The sequence below is a fragment of the Megascapheus bottae genome, chromosome 25 (genome assembly GCF_031878675.1).
Source record: "Megascapheus bottae isolate mThoBot1 chromosome 25, mThoBot2.hap1, whole genome shotgun sequence".
NCBI classification, from domain to species: domain Eukaryota; kingdom Metazoa; phylum Chordata; class Mammalia; order Rodentia; family Geomyidae; genus Megascapheus; species Megascapheus bottae.
The window spans coordinates 4,890,840-4,905,468 of NC_143533.1; the positions used below are offsets into that span (position 1 = coordinate 4,890,840).

A 14,629-nucleotide genomic window follows, 5' to 3' on the forward strand; every position below is an offset into this window, starting at 1 on the left:
TTACTATGGAAACCACCCTCTGGCCAATCACTGAGAGAAAATACAGGCGTACAGGAAGCAATCACACGACCCGACAGGCGGGACCCAGCGCGACCAATAGAAACAGGGAATAGAGACGTTTCGCTACATCCGGTACCGCCTCTGGCGCCTGCGCAGTGGGCCGCCGAGGCTGGCGACGTCCGGTGAAATCCAAGATGGCGGCGCTAGGTTGAGTCTGTTGTCGGTGAGGCCCTGGGGCCCACGGAGGCTGAATTTCGCAGGTGTGCGCAGCGGAGGCGGCTCTGGGGTTCAGAACAGCGGCTGCTTCCACGTCCCTGTTCTGTCTCTTCCAGGTGACGGAAGTGTCGCCACCGTCCTCCTGACGCCTCTTGAGGGACCTTGCGCCACTCCTCGCCATCGCAACTATGTCTGGAACCGGCAACAAACGCGCCGCCGGCGACGGGGGCTCAGGGCCCCCAGAGAAGAAGCTGAGCCGCGAGGAGAAGACTACAACCACTCTAATTGAGCCTATTCGTCTCGGGGGCATCTCTTCCACGGTTCGTGGGCTTTTAGCTAGATTGCCATCTTTCTGGTCTCCACCCAAACTGTCCTGAGTCTTGTTGCCACTTTTCCAGTCTTAGCAGGGTCCACTTTATAGCACTTACTGTCGGAAGAAGCCGGGAACTCGTGGTAGACAAACTAGACCCCCGAGGGCGTGTGATTTTTTTTTTTTATCGAAAAACTTCCGAGTTGCAACGAGAGAGAGGAAGCAGAACATGAGCTTCTTTAAATCCTGTCTTCCATCCGTTCTAGTTGTTCTGCTCTGTCGTAGGTTTCTAAGTTTTGCTTTAACGTGTCCTGTACTCATCTTTTCTTTTGTAGGAGGAGATGGACTTGAAGGTTCTGCAGTTCAAGAACAAGAAACTGGCTGAGCGGTTGGAACAGCGTCAAGCTTGTGAAGACGAACTCCGAGAACGAATTGAAAAATTGGAGAAACGGCAGGCCACAGATGACGCCACTCTCCTCATTGTCAATCGCTACTGGGCCCAGGTATATTGCTTTCCACGAGATCTGTCCTTGATTCTGTTACAAATTCCCATCCCTTCTGAGAAAAGAATGTCATGTTGGAAATTAATGAGAGATTGATAATATTTCTCATGCTTTCTCCCTTCAGCTAGATGAAACTGTGGAAGCCCTTCTCCGATGCCATGAGAATCAGGGGGACCTGTCTGCAGGGACAGAGCCACCTGGGGCCCAGGAGGGGCCTACTCGTGATGTGATCCCACTCACAGAACCAGGGACGACGGATCTGAGGGGTAGGACAGATGCTAGGATCTGGAGAGCTTGTGTTCTGGGAAAGGTCTTGGGGAGGAAGGGCCTTTGAAGATAAAACTCCTAAATCCCTCACTCTACCTGCCACCTCTGAAAAAAGTGATTTCATCTTTGGGGTCAATAAAGTACATTGGCGTGGTGGCTCACACCTGTAATCCTAGCTACTCAGGAGACTGAGACCTGAAGATCAAGGTTCAAAGCCAGCCTGGACACAAAAGTAACTGAGACTCTTATCTACAGTTAACCTCTAGAAAGTAGGAAGTGGGGCTTGGCTCAAGGGTGGGGGGTACCCCTGAGCTGAAGGTCTCAGGGACAGCACTCAGGCTGAGTTCAATCCCCATGACCCACAAAAAAAAAGAAAAAAAAATTACTTAAGGTCGACTATGTACTTAAAACTATTGTAGACGTGACTGAGTAACAGACAAGCAGAAATAATGTTCATCAAGGAGGATCTTTCTTTTTTTCTATCTTAATTCCTTTTTTTTTTTTTTGCCAGTCCTGGTGCTTGAACTCAAGGCCTGAGCATTGTCCTTGGGCTTTCTCAAGGCTAGAGCTCTACCACTTGAACCACAGCACCATTTCCAGCTTTTTCTATGTATGTGATACCCAGGAATTGAATCTAGGTCTTCATGCATGTGAGGCAAGCACTCTACCACTAGGCCAAACTCTTGGCCCAGGAAATTTTTATAAATTATAGATTAAAAACATCAGTTTGGCCTAGTCGTAGAGTGTTTAGCATGTACTAAGACCCAGGTTTGATTCCTCTATATCACATACATAGAAGAAGCCAGAATGGTTCTGTGGCTCAAGTGGTAGAGCAATAGCCTTGAGAAAAATGCAAGGATAGTACCCAGCCCCTGAGCTCAAGTCCCAGGACTGGCAAAAAAAAAAAAAGCATCAGAGTCCCTAAATGAGAACGAATATGGAATTTAGCAGCTCTGTAGCCTTGAAGAAATTACCTCCCAAGCAGTGCCACTTTCAGGGTAGGAATCACTGCACTACAGATTTTGGTAAGTGAGCCAGGGAGGATTGAAGGGCCTATTCTAGAGCTTGGTACTGACTGGTTAGTGCTACTGTTATTCTCATGGGTCTCTGTTTATTTCTCCTAGAGACTTTGCCAATGCAACTGAGACCCCCTCTTAGTGAGCCAGCTTTGGCTTTTGTGGTGGCACTGGGTGCCAGCAGCAATGAAGAAGTGGAACTGCAACTGCAGGGACGGATGGAATTTTCCAAGGCAGCGGTGTCCCGAGTAGTAGAGGCCTCAGACCGCCTGCAACGCCGGGTGGAGGAACTCTGTCAGCGAGTATACAGCCGAGGTTAGCTCTTCGTACCCCTCCCCTAAGGTCGTCTGTCTCCACCTGCATCTTTATGCCCATCCCTCCCCCACAAATTCCACAAATTTCTCAAATCCAAGGAGTGAGCCATGTTCATGATGGAAAGGGTCAATCTGTGAGATGGGAATTCCAGCTTTCATTTATGGAGTTGAACTGCAGAGAATGGAGTAGAGTTGTTTGGGTGGGTTGGTGGGGGTGGAGGTAGTGTGTGTGTGTGTGTGTGTGTGTGTGTGTGTGTGTGTGTGCTGGTCCTGGGACGGCCTAGGCACTGTCGTTGAGCTTTTGTGCTCTAGGCTAGCACTCTATCACTTGAGACACAGCTCTACTTCTCGATTTTTGATGGTTAATTGGAGATTAGAGTATCATGAACTTTGCTGCTTTGAACTATAATCCTCAGATCTCAGCCTCCCTAGCATGCTTATAATGCTAGGATTATAAGCATGAGCCACCAGTGCTCTGCTTCTAGCTACAGGCCTCTCTGGAGGATATAATGTAAACATCAGTGCAACTGTTGATCCATAGGCAGAGCAGCAAAGGTGTAGGTGATGGGCTTTTCCCAGCCTTAGTGCTGCCTCCCTAGCCTGTGCTTCTGGGAAACTAGTTCCGTTTTCTGAGCTGCTTTCCTTCTCTGTGCAGTGGGGATAAAGACTCCTGGCTTTGTCATGAAAAATTGGCAAGATAGCTGGTGGATCACACTGTACATAGCAGATTCCAGAATGAGTTAGTGCTTGCCCCATTGCCCAGGGCTTGGCTCTTACCTGGGCCTTGCCTTCTCAGGGGATAATGAACCCCCCAGCGAAATGGCACGGGCACACACCCGGGAGCTGGGCCGTGAGAACCGGCGGCTGCAGGACTTGGCCACTCAACTTCAGGAGAAGCACCACCGCATCTCATTGGAGGTGGGACTTGGTTTTGGGGGTAGAATTAGAACTGGGGCAGGGTTTGGGTTAAGTGGGTACTTAAGGATATCAAGAAACTAAGTCCTTTATGTATCTGTTCCTCCATTGTGTCTAGTACTCTGAGCTCCAGGATAAAGTAACATCATCAGAGACTAAGGTGCTTGAGATGGAAACAACAGTGGAGGACCTGAAGTGGGACATTGAAAAACTGCGCAAACGAGAACAAAAGCTTAATAAGCACCTAGCAGAGGCATTGGAGCAGGTAAGGCTGCAGGGCTAAGTGAATGGGGCCGGGGCTGGAGGCTTTGGGCCCTAGCTTTTGCCTTTCACCTTCAACATCTGTCTCTTCCTTCCACAGCTCAACTCTGGCTACTACGTTTCTGGGAGCTCTTCAGGCTTCCAGGGGGGTCAGATCACACTCAACATGCAAAAGGTGAGCCACAGTATTCTTCTTGCTCTGTCATAGCATCTTTTTCTCACCCGCAGAAGAAAGGGCTGACATCTACCCCTGAGCCCCATCTCTGTCACTCCTGCAGCTCTTTCATTCATTTACTTACTAAATAATTCATAAACACCTAAGTGCTAGGCACTCGCCAAATTGGAGAGGACATGGTAGGCCAAAACTTCCATGACAGCACCAAGAGAAAGCATAGAAAAGAGATGAGCATATTAGTTGGTATTTTGTAGCCACTGATGGTATTTTCCCTTTACTTCAGCTGCTGCTTCTGTTTTTGTTGTTTGTTTTTGTTTTGATGCTTATTGAAGTTTATTTTTTTTGTTGTTGTTGTTTTTTTTTGCCAGTCCTGGGCTTGAGCTCGGCCTGAGCACTGTCCTTGGACTTTCTCAAGGCTAGAGCTCTACCACTTGAGCCTCAGCACCACTTCTGGCTTTTTTTCTATGTATGTGGTACCGAGGAATCGAACCCGGGTCTTCATGCATGCTAGGCAAGCACTTTAACCACTAGGCCAAACTCCCAGCCGATGCTTATTGAAGTTTGAACTCAAGACTTGCTAAGCTTTACCATTTGTACTGTGCCCCTGGCTTTTTCAGTCTTAAGAACCTTACTCCTGCCAGGGAGGTGTGGCTCACGCCTGTGACCCTAGCTACTCTGGAGACTGAGATCTGAGGATCAAGGTTCAGAACCAGCCCCAACACAAAAGGACCTAAGACTCTTTACAACTAACCTCTAGAAAATGGGAAGTGGGGCTTGGCTCAAGGGAGGGTGGTAGCCTTCAGCTAAAAAGCTCAAGGAGGGCTGGGAGTTTGGCCTAGTGGTAGAGTGCTGGCCTAGTATGCACGAAGACCCAGGTTCAATTCCTTGGTACCACATGCATAGAAAAAAGCTGGAAGTGGTGCTGTTACTCAAGTGGTAGAGCACTAGCCTTGAGAAAAAGTCCAAGGACAGTGTTCAGGCCCTGAGTTCAAGTCCCATGACTGACAAAATAAAGCTCAGGGACTATGCCCAGGCCCTGGAGTAGGGTGGTAGCCTTGAGCTGAAGAGCTCTGGAACAGGCCCAGGCCAAATTCAAGCCCCATGACCCACAAAAAAAAAAGAAAGAAAAGAAAAGAAAATCTTAGTCCTTAGTATTCAATAATCGTATGCAGAATTTTTCTCCCACTTGTCTTGGGCCCCTTAAGAAAGCCATTGTTTGGGGGTTTCAGAATCTATCAGTGCCCTACACTTATGTTGTGGGGGATGAGAAGTTGTCACCCTGCTGGCTCTGCTATCACAGCCCCTCCCACTCCTTAGTTTGAGATGTTGAATGCAGAATTGGAGGAAAACCAGGAATTGGCCAACAGTCGTATGGCAGAGCTGGAGAAGTTGCAGGCAGAGCTTCAGGGAGCTGTGCGGACTAATGAACGCCTCAAGGTAAGCTGTGGTTGTGGCTGAGAGGATGTGGACATACAAGGGACCTACTATTGAATCCTTTTGCTTCCTTGCATCCTCTGTGGTATGTTCACCTCCAGGTAGCCTTGAGGAGCCTTCCTGAGGAGGTAGTTCGTGAGACAGGGGAGTATCGAATGCTGCAGGCCCAGTTCTCCCTGCTCTATAACGAGTCTCTACAAGTGAAAACCCAGCTGGACGAGGCCCGGGGACTGCTGCTGGCCACCAAGAACTCTCACTTGAGACACATTGAGCACATGGAGGTATGGCCCTGGGATGAACTGAGAGTCTAACCCTTAAGATTGGAGCATTCTTATGTTTCTAGGTCCTGCGTGCTCGCCCAGGCTCCCTTGGGCATAGATTTCTTCCTAAGGCCTGAGGTGAAGCTGAGAGTTCTGTGGGTCTCTATCACCATGCCCTATAGAGTGATGAGCTGGGGCTGCAGAAGAAGCTGCGCACAGAGGTCATCCAGCTAGAAGACACACTGGCTCAGGTGCGCAAGGAGTATGAGATGCTGCGCATTGAGTTTGAACAGAACCTAGCTGCCAACGAGCAGGCGGGTACGTGGGGAGACTTAATAGAGTTGGGGCACTTATTTGGGGAGGGTATTGGACCTTGTTGGGGAGGGAGGTTCATTGCCTGTGCATATGCAAGAAGTTGAGTCCCTTGCACACCACCTCAGCACCCTGTGGCAAACAAGATTACCCTAGCGGGCCCCCAGACTTAACATTCCTGCAGCCCAGGAGGGAGGCTGAGGGAGCAGGCCCTGCCTAACTCTTCACAACTCAGGAGCTCTCATGAGTTGTTTCTGGGCTTGTCTGGCTTCTGGTGTCTCTCTGAGACATGTGTCTCACAAGAGTTCTTTTTTTTTTTTTTCTTTTCGTGATCATGGGGCTTGAACCTGGCTTAGGCACCGTCCCTGAGCTCTTTTGTTCTAATACTCTACTACTTTGAGGTGCAGTGCCACTTCCAGTTTTCTGAGGATTAATTGGAGATGAGAATCTCACAGCCTTTCCTGCCCAACAGACTTTGAGCTATGATGTATCTCTCATATCTTGGCCTGTTGAGTAGCCAGGGTTACAGGCACGAACTCCTGGTGCCCAGCCGCAAGATTGATTGCGTACCCATCAGTCATCTAGGCTGTGAGGTTGTGCCAGTGGAGAATCCCTGCTGTTGTGGGGCAGGTTCTCGTGGACAACAAAGGAGAAATGAAATGTATGTATTATTGATAGAGGTATCCAAAATTATGAAGCAGGAGAGGAAAACAAAGTACCCAGAGAGAGTGTTGCAAATTTGGGATCAGGAGACAAGGTTAGATAAAAGGGAGGGTGGCATTCAGTTTAGATGTCTGAAAGTAATTGGCGAGCTTCTATGAACGTTTTCTGTCCCATTGAGGGAATTGGAAATACTGAAAAATCTACCTTAGCAAAAATAACAAACAGGCAATGGCATATTAACTTTTGGATAAGTTTTATTCAAGTCTACATCATTTACTTAAGCAAGAGTGAACCCCTTACAACCTTAGGTCTCTACCCTCTCACATAACAGCTTTTGCCTTGGGGAAGGGTTGCAGCCCTAATGGAGGGACAGTGTTATCATTTTATTTCCCTTCCCTTCCCCAGGGCCCATCAACCGGGAGATGCGCCACCTCATTAGCAGTCTCCAGAACCACAACCACCAGCTGAAAGGGGATGCCCAGCGATACAAGAGGAAACTCCGAGAAGTGCAGGCTGAGATTGGCAAGGTGAGGAGGGGAAGTCTAGGAAAGGCCTTGGCTAGACTCCAGTGGACACCAGCGTATCTAATCCCTGTCCTTTCTGTCTCTGCAGCTCAGAGCCCAAGCTTGTGGCTCTACCCACCCCAACCCCAACCTGGGTCACCCAGATGACTCTGGCCTCAACGCCCCAGCCCCAGGGAAAGAAGAGTGTGGGCCAGGGCCTATGGGTACTCCTGACAGCAGAAAGGAAGCGGCTTTAATGCCTGGTGCCACCACCACCACTGCTTCCTCAGTGAAGAAAGAGGAGCTGGTCCCCTCAGAAGAGGATGCCCAGACCCTAACTCCTGGGGCCCAAGGTCCCTCATCCAGGGGTCGAGAACCTGAGGCCAGGCCCAAAAGGGAACTTCGGGAACGAGAAGGGCCCGGCATGGGAACCCCACCTGTAGCCTCACCTCTCTCAAGGGTGGATCGAGAGAAGGCCAAGTTAGAAGAAGCCAAGAGAAAAGAATCAGAGCTACTCAAAGGTCTCCGAGCAGAGCTCAAGTGAGGCCCAATTGCTATCCCTTCCTAGCTGACAAGCAAGCGCCTTCCTAGCTCTGACGTAATGAGCCTGCCTCCTGTACCCTCCCCAGGAAGGCCCAGGAGAGCCAGAAGGAGATGAAGCTGCTGCTCGATATGTATAAATCAGCCCCCAAGGAGCAGCGAGACAAGGTGCAGCTCATGGCGGCGGAACGCAAGGCCAAAGCTGAGGTGGGGACCGCTGGGGCTCATGAGGGATACTGAGGGGCTTCCACAGCTTCTCACCTCAGGTCTAGGTCAGGACGCGGTAACAGAGGTCCTTCTGTTGTAGGTTGATGAGCTGAGGAGCCGTATCCGAGAACTGGAGGAGAGGGATCGAAGGGAGAGCAAGAAGATTGCCGATGAGGATGCCCTGAGACGCATCCGTCAGGCTGAGGAGCAGATTGAACACCTACAGCGTAAATTGGGTGCCACCAAGCAGGTCCGTCCCCTTGTGGTCCCCTTGGTTCTAATACTGACTTCCTTAGCCTCTATTAAGTGCCTTCAGCTGTTGTGACACTTCCATGGCTTCATCCATGCTCACTCTTTGCCACATTTTCCTGTGGTTCTCCACCAGTGCTGTTCTTGTCCACTTGCAGGAGGAGGAGGCTCTGCTGTCAGAGATGGATGTGACAGGCCAGGCTTTTGAAGACATGCAGGAACAAAATGGACGGCTGCTACAGCAGTTGCGTGAAAAGGATGATGCCAACTTTAAGCTGATGTCAGAGCGGATCAAGGCTAATCAGATCCACAAATTGCTTCGGGAAGAGAAGGATGAGTTGGGCGAGCAGGTTCTTGGCCTCAAGTCCCAGGTATAGCCATGTCAGGGAAGAGCTTGAGGGTGGAGCTGGAGAGGCAGGGCTCGCAGCACTGAGGCCCTTGTCTTCAGGTGGATGCCCAGCTGTTGACCGTACAGAAGCTGGAAGAAAAGGAGCGGGCCTTGCAAGGCAGTCTTGGTGGTGTGGAGAAGGAGCTGACACTGCGTAGCCAGGCCCTGGAGCTCAACAAAAGGAAGGTGATTGGCCTGTGGGGAAAGTGGTCTGGGCCAGTGGCTCCCATCTGAACCTGATATGGATGGCCTGGAAGCCTACAGTGCGTCTTCAAGTACATAACTATGTGCTAGACCTGTGCCTTGTACTTGACATGCCCAGTTACATTTTAGGTGCAAAGCTATTCTATCATGATGGTGTCTGTTTTTACTCCCATCTTATTTTATTTTTTAATTTGTGTGTGTGTGTGTGTCTGTGTGTGTGTGTTTTGTGCCAGGACTGAGGCTTAAACAGAGGGCCTGAGCATTATCCCTGGGCTGCCTTTGCTCAGGGCTTGTTCTTTACCACTTTTCTTGTTCCCTCCTTTCTCTCTCTGGTGATTAATTGGAAACAAGTCTCACAGGCGTTCCTGCCTGAGTTGGCTTCAAACTATGATCCTCAAATCCTAAGCCTCTTGAGTAGCTAGAATTATAGGGATGAACCATGTGCCTATCACTTCTACTTTATCATGAAAGAAACTGAAGCTCAAGGACTTGGCAAGAAGACCAGAGATAGATTGAATCCATGCTTGTCTGACTCTTGAATCAACTGACAAGTAACTTCATTGGCAGTGTGATACCTGCCACATGATTGTATTAAACATTAGTAAGTTGGGTGCTGGTGACTAGGCAGAAATTCAGAATTTAGTTGAAATCAGCCGAAGTAGGAAAGTCCATGAGACTCTATCTCTAAAATAACAAGCAAAAAGCTGGGCTAGGGGCACAGCTTAAGTGGAAGAGTCCCAGCTATGCACAAGCATACCAAGCAAGTTAGCCCTGAGTTGAAACCCTGGTATCAGCAACAATAACAACAAAAAAGCCATACAAACAAACATCTAGCCTGGTGCCAGTGCCTCACACCTATAATCCTAGCTACCCAATAGGCTGATGATATCACTGTTTGAAGCCATCCAATATAGGAAAATCTGTGAGTCTCTTATCTCCAATTAACCACCAAATAGCCTGAAATGGTGCTCTGGTTCAACTGGTAAAATGCTAGCCTTGAACACAAAAGCTCAGGGAACCTGAGTTCAGGTTCTATGATAAGCATTTGGAAAAAGAAAAAGAAAAAACAAATGTAGGTTATGTTATAGTCTTCATATTAACTTTGATTTTTATCTTATCTATCTACTGTGGCTATTATCTTCTTTAATTCATTTACTTAGAATTTTCTATGCTATATACTAGATCTCAGGAAGAAATCCCTGCCTTTTTTAAAGGCTGGAACATCTAGTCTTGAGGGTTTGATAGTAAGCTAGTAACTCCACAAACAATGCTGCTACAGATCACAGGCAGTCATATAAGGAAACTTTGGTAGTGCTGTATATTAGAGCAATTAAAGAAAACCCAGAGAGTGGCCCACTAAGAGCTCAAAGACTAACGGAAGCTAACTCCACTCAACACCTGTAATCCTGGCTCTCAGGGGACGGAGATCTGAGAATAGGTTCAGGGTGAACCCAGGCAGCAAAATCCATTGAATGCTAATCTCTCCAACTAAGCAGCAGAAAGCCAGAACTGGAGGCATGGCTCAAGTGGTAGAATACCAACCTTGAGCAAAAGGTTGGACAAGAATGAGAGGCCCTTGAATTCATGTCCGAGTACACATGCACACACAGCAAGAACACCATGCAGTGAGGCATAGTGTTGGCAAGATGGAATAGTGGAGGTGAGAGGGGGTCAGGAAATATAGATGTCACCAGAATGTTTGTTTTATTTGTTTGTTTGTTTTTGCCAGTCCTGGGCTTGAGCTCAGGGCCTGAGCACTGTCCTTGGACTTTCTCAAGGCTAGAGCTCTACCACTTGAGCCTCAGCACCACTTTTTTTTCTATGTATGTGGTACCAAGGAATCGAACCAGGTCTTCATGCATGCTAGGAAAGCACTCTACCACTAGGCCAAACTCCCGGTCACCAAAATGTTTTGAGTCGTTAGTGAACCATGGTTCCCCTGACTCAGACAGTGCCCTTCTCCTTCCTGTCCCCTCACTTCAGGCTGTGGAGGCCGCCCAGCTGGCTGAGGATCTGAAGGTGCAGCTAGAGCACGTGCAGACCCGGCTACGGGAGATCCAGCCCTGCCTGGCAGAGAGCCGGGCGGCCCGAGAGAAAGAGAGTTTCAACCTCAAGAGGGCTCAGGTATGTGCCCCAGGGAAAGCAAGCTAGCCAGCATCAGTACCTGGCAGACACAGAGCCCAAGGTGAACTCCCTTCACTGAGCCTTTCCTCTCTGCTTCAGGAGGACATCTCTCGGCTGCGACGAAAACTGGAGAAGCAGAGGAAGGTAGAAGTTTATGCTGATGCTGATGAAATCCTGCAGGAGGAGATCAAGGAGTATAAGGTGGGAATTCCGGCTTCGTGTGGCTTCAACCCAGGGATTGATTATACTGAGGAGTTGGAAGGAGTCATGTGTAGTTTGGAGACCCTGGAGATGCAGTAGGACAGCAAAAAACACTGTGGAGTCAGACCACTGGCCAAAGGCTTGTTGGGTATATGCCATGTGCCAGGCACTGTGTCTACCCAGCTATGAGGTGGAAGACTCAGACCTTGAGACTGGTAGTCAGCTGAGGGAGATGACCAATTAATTCTCCCATTCCAATGATTAGTAATGTTGCAGAGACCACAGGTCACGCAACATTAGGGAACATTGTAGAGAAGCCCCTAAATACTGGGAGGTCGGAGGCTTCCCATCAGGACCATCACTCTAGATAGATCTGAAGGAAGGGCTATCCAAGGAAAATGGGGATGAGCACATTGAGGGAGAGAGTGCTAGACAGAGCTGACCACTGGGATTGCAGGAGCGAGTGGAGGGACTGAACAATGGCAGATCCCAGGGGTGTGTCAGGAGTTAGCCTAACCAGCTTGTCTTTCCCTGGGGGGAGTTTGGAGATTTTTGAGGGACATTTCTGTCATTGTTTTCCTTTAGAAGTGGCTGTGTGGAATCAGTGGCCATATGCATGTTAATAAGCACAAGCTTTACCACTGAACTACACTCCAGTCTCACCAAGGAGTCTAGAGACAGGGAAGATTTGGTTGTGTGCTCTGTGTGTGGGGGGGGGGGTGTGGGGGGGGGTGTGGGTGTGATGTGTATATGTATGTGTGCTGGTCCTGGGGCTTGAACTCAGGACCTGGATGCTGTCCCTGAGCTCTTGCCTAAAGTCGAGCACTCTGCTACTTGAGCCAAATCTCTAGCTTTTTGGTGGTTGAGGTTAAGAATCTGACAGTCCTGCCTGGGTTGGCTTTGAACTAAAATCCTCAAATCTCAGCCTTCTGAGTAGGATTATAGATGCGAACCATTGACACCCAGCAAGAGGCAGTGAAATTTTTAGGCTATTTCAGTCAATATGGTGAAAAATAATATCTAGTTGAAGATAGTGAAGATCCTTAGGAAATACTTAGGAGATAGAATTGCTTAGAGTCAGGAAAGCGTAGTGAGGGAAAAGCTGTGCTGAGGAGGCTCTGGATTCAGTTCACAAGTGAAATGAATGTTGGTTAGGAAGACTGCAAGAGGAGCCTATGGCAGACAGTGGGTTTCTTTTGTTTGTTTCTTTTGGGGGGCTTTCCTCAAGGCTAGCACTCTACCACTTGAGCCACAGCACCACTTCCAGCTTTTTCTGTAAGGAATCGAACCCAAGGCTTTCAGTCATACTATACAAGCACTCTACCACGAGGCCACACTCCTGGCCTGCAGGCCGTGTTTAAGGATACTGAGATTGAGATACCTAGAGGCCCTCTAGGAAGAATCAGAGCCAAAGGTGAAAGCCACACAGGACTGCTCATCCAGAGTGTTTGTGGCATAGAAAGAGTCAGAGGTCCTTCTCCCCCTTAGGAACCTCAAAGCTTAAGGGGCAGGCTGAGGAAGAAAAGCCTAGAGATTGGAAGGAGAGTGATGTAGAAGACAGCAAATGAACCATGGCTCCTGGGCTGGGAGAGGGTAGAGGTCATATCTGTGTTCCGAGACACTGTAGGGAGGAGGAAGGTCAGTTGACTCTTAGGGGCAGTTGGGCCTTGGAGGGAGAGAGGTGCAGTGGCAAAATCCTGGGGACTCAGGGAGAAGGATGCTGGGAGGTTTGGATTGGCATTCCAAGCAGGCCAAAGGAGTGATGAGCAATGCTCGGAGCTAGGTAATATCTGTCTGGAGTTGAAGACAAGCTCATGGTGTGTGACCTCATGGCAAATGGGAGGGATCAGGTAAGAGTATAGCCACAGCAGTCTCCAGTCCCAGCAGGGCTCTGCCTAGGTGAGTGTAGAGAGCATACTTCTGGTGGCACTGTCATACCCAGACGGGGGAAAACAAAAAGGTAGACAAGGTTGGAATTTTGCCACAGAAAGCTGGTGGAACAGGAAATGAGACTTGAGTATTGTCTCAGAAGACATCCTACTCCTTTCTAGCTTTTGAAACTTTGGTGTTTGACTGTTCGTACCCCCTCTGTAGTGTGCTGGTTCCCACCTTGGAGATTATGCTGTGGAATGGCTATATCTGTGGTGGGCTTTGCTTGGGCCTCCTGCTGTCAGTTCATGGTCTGGAGGATCTCGAACCTAGCCTAGGCAGAAAAGTTCATGAGATTTATATACCACCCTGCAAAAATACCATATTGGATGTGTGGCTCAAGTAGCAGGGTGCCAGCTTTGAGCAATAAAACTGAGCAGGAGCACAGTGTTTGGTATTCAGACCCCAGAGCTGGCGCGTGCACACACACACACACAATTACTCCATCCAGAGCTTGTGCCTTTACTTATCCAGGCGCGGTTGACCTGCCCTTGCTGTAACACCCGAAAGAAGGATGCGGTCCTTACCAAGTGTTTCCATGTGTTCTGCTTCGAGTGTGTGAGGGGCCGCTATGAAGCCCGACAGAGGAAGTGCCCTAAGTGCAACGCAGCCTTTGGTGCCCACGATTTCCACCGTGTCTACATCAGCTGAAACTTTGGGGACTTTTGGAAGACCCATGGACCCGAGGGGCTGTTCCCCCTGCCCCTCCCCACCCCAGGTTCAGTGACCCCTCCTCCATTCCATACCCTTTAGCCCCAAGCCCCTGGCTGTCCAGTTGGTTTGGTGGCACTGGTGCATGCTAGTGGGAGTGGGAAGAGCCCTGCTCAGGGCCATCCTTTGCTGAAGGTCAGAGCTGCAGTCCAGGGGCTCTCCCCAGGACCCAGACACTCAGCTGAACTAGAATCTGGCCCTAATTCTGCTCCTACTGTTTTCCACAGACCCATCCAACCTCTAAGGAGGGATTTCCCACCCAGGAGGAGGCTCTCTACTTGCCTACACTGTAAGGACCAGGGATGCGCAAAGGCTTTGGCCTCTTGCCCAAGACAGGCCCTGGGTTCCTGGGACTTTCTAAACCCATTTACCCACCAGTCCTGGACAGGGCTTTGGACACTGGTCCTTTAGCTCTTGTGTCAAGAGCTAAAGGAGTTCCCCCTGAGGGCACTCTCCTGCCACTGGGAAGCTCTGCAGTTGCTGTGGTCATGTCCTCTCGAGTGCTGCACCATGATCAAATTTCTCCTAACCAACTCATCCTCAATCTCTACTTCTCTCCCAAGCCAGTGCATCCCAAGGCCCCACTGGATCCCTGGCCCTCACCTTGCTTTCATCCTGGTGGCCTTAACTGCAGTGCAGGTGAAACTTCCCAGGAAGGGGACAGAGGGGAAGATTAGCCCCAGCCACTGGGCCAACTTCTGATCATTCCAAGTTAAAGAGCTTTGCCCACACCATATGACTGAGCCTGCACTAGGGATCCCACGTGCCTTTCCAGGCCAGCTCTGTGGTCTGTGAAAGCCCCGGGGTGCCTGGGAGAGGCTGCTGTCAGGTACAGGGACCCATTTGGACACAGCCTCTGCTGTAGAGATGTCTTATATAGGCAGTTAATTGTTACAAATAAACATCCACCCTTCAGTCTGCAGAATA

At 49.5% G+C, this 14,629-nt stretch overlaps 1 protein-coding gene across 2 annotated transcripts; it reads left to right on the forward strand.

Annotated features, from left to right (window-relative positions):
• Positions 1-155: 155 nt before the first annotated feature.
• Positions 156-14,629, forward strand: Rnf40 (ring finger protein 40). 2 transcript variants are annotated; one of them, XM_090358026.1, is made up of 20 exons: positions 156-260; positions 333-536; positions 862-1,029; positions 1,154-1,295; positions 2,421-2,627; positions 3,423-3,544; positions 3,660-3,806; positions 3,903-3,977; positions 5,295-5,414; positions 5,513-5,692; positions 5,854-5,989; positions 7,052-7,173; positions 7,259-7,689; positions 7,779-7,896; positions 7,997-8,146; positions 8,304-8,516; positions 8,594-8,719; positions 10,721-10,861; positions 10,961-11,062; positions 13,466-14,629. In XM_090358026.1, exons 2-20 carry the CDS (start codon positions 405-407, stop codon positions 13,640-13,642), a joined length of 3,009 nt encoding a protein of 1,002 aa, XP_090214152.1. In that variant the 5' UTR covers positions 156-260; positions 333-404; the 3' UTR covers positions 13,643-14,629. The 2 variants fall into 2 exon arrangements, with proteins under 2 accessions (XP_090214152.1, XP_090214153.1); XM_090358027.1 differs by having other exon boundaries at positions 189-223.

Coding starts and splice junctions, on each gene's coding strand:
- Rnf40 (XM_090358026.1), top strand. CDS start 405: ATGTCTGGAACCGGCAACAAACGCGCCGCCGGCGACGGGGGCTCAGGG. Junction 3,545..3,659: donor ACCACCGCATCTCATTGGAG/GTGGGACTTGGT, acceptor CATTGTGTCTAG/TACTCTGAGCTCCAGGATAA. Junction 5,693..5,853: donor GACACATTGAGCACATGGAG/GTATGGCCCTGG, acceptor CATGCCCTATAG/AGTGATGAGCTGGGGCTGCA.